At 57.6% G+C, this 323-nt stretch overlaps 1 protein-coding gene across 1 annotated transcript in view; it reads left to right on the top strand.

The window, feature by feature from the left end:
- LOC119585956 overlaps positions 1 to 323 on the top strand; it is a gene marked incomplete at its 3' end in the record, with an annotated part of 87,813 nt that extends 87,490 nt beyond the window's left edge. The window contains 1 exon segment of the mRNA XM_037934670.1: positions 130 to 323. Within this exon segment, the coding sequence (XP_037790598.1) occupies positions 130 to 323 (194 nt within the window).

Raw genomic sequence — 323 nt, 5'->3', positions numbered from 1 at the left:
GGTTAAACAAATCACGACAGGGACCAGTGAATGCTTTAGAAAGGCAATTACAGACAATCAAATGCAGTACCAAAAATACCAAACGGGGTCTAATCTACATTCTATCTCTTTTTCTCCCCCCGCGACCAGCTGGAAGTTGAGGACACGCCCCCTCCCCTGGCCCCGAAGAGGTCGTCCCTGACAGGCGCCAGCGGAGGGCAGGAGAGCCGACCAGGGGCAGGGGGCAGGGAGAGCAGGGCCGGAGGAAGGGAGAGCAGGGCGGGAGGGAGAGAGAGCAGACTGGGAGCTTACGAGAACAGGATGGACAGCAGCGACAGCAAACT

The sequence above is a fragment of the Penaeus monodon genome, chromosome 20 (genome assembly GCF_015228065.2).
Source record: "Penaeus monodon isolate SGIC_2016 chromosome 20, NSTDA_Pmon_1, whole genome shotgun sequence".
Classification (NCBI taxonomy): Eukaryota; Metazoa; Arthropoda; class Malacostraca; order Decapoda; family Penaeidae; genus Penaeus; species Penaeus monodon.
Note: the sequence above shows the minus strand (reverse complement) of the source record. Positions and strands in the feature narration are given on the sequence as shown.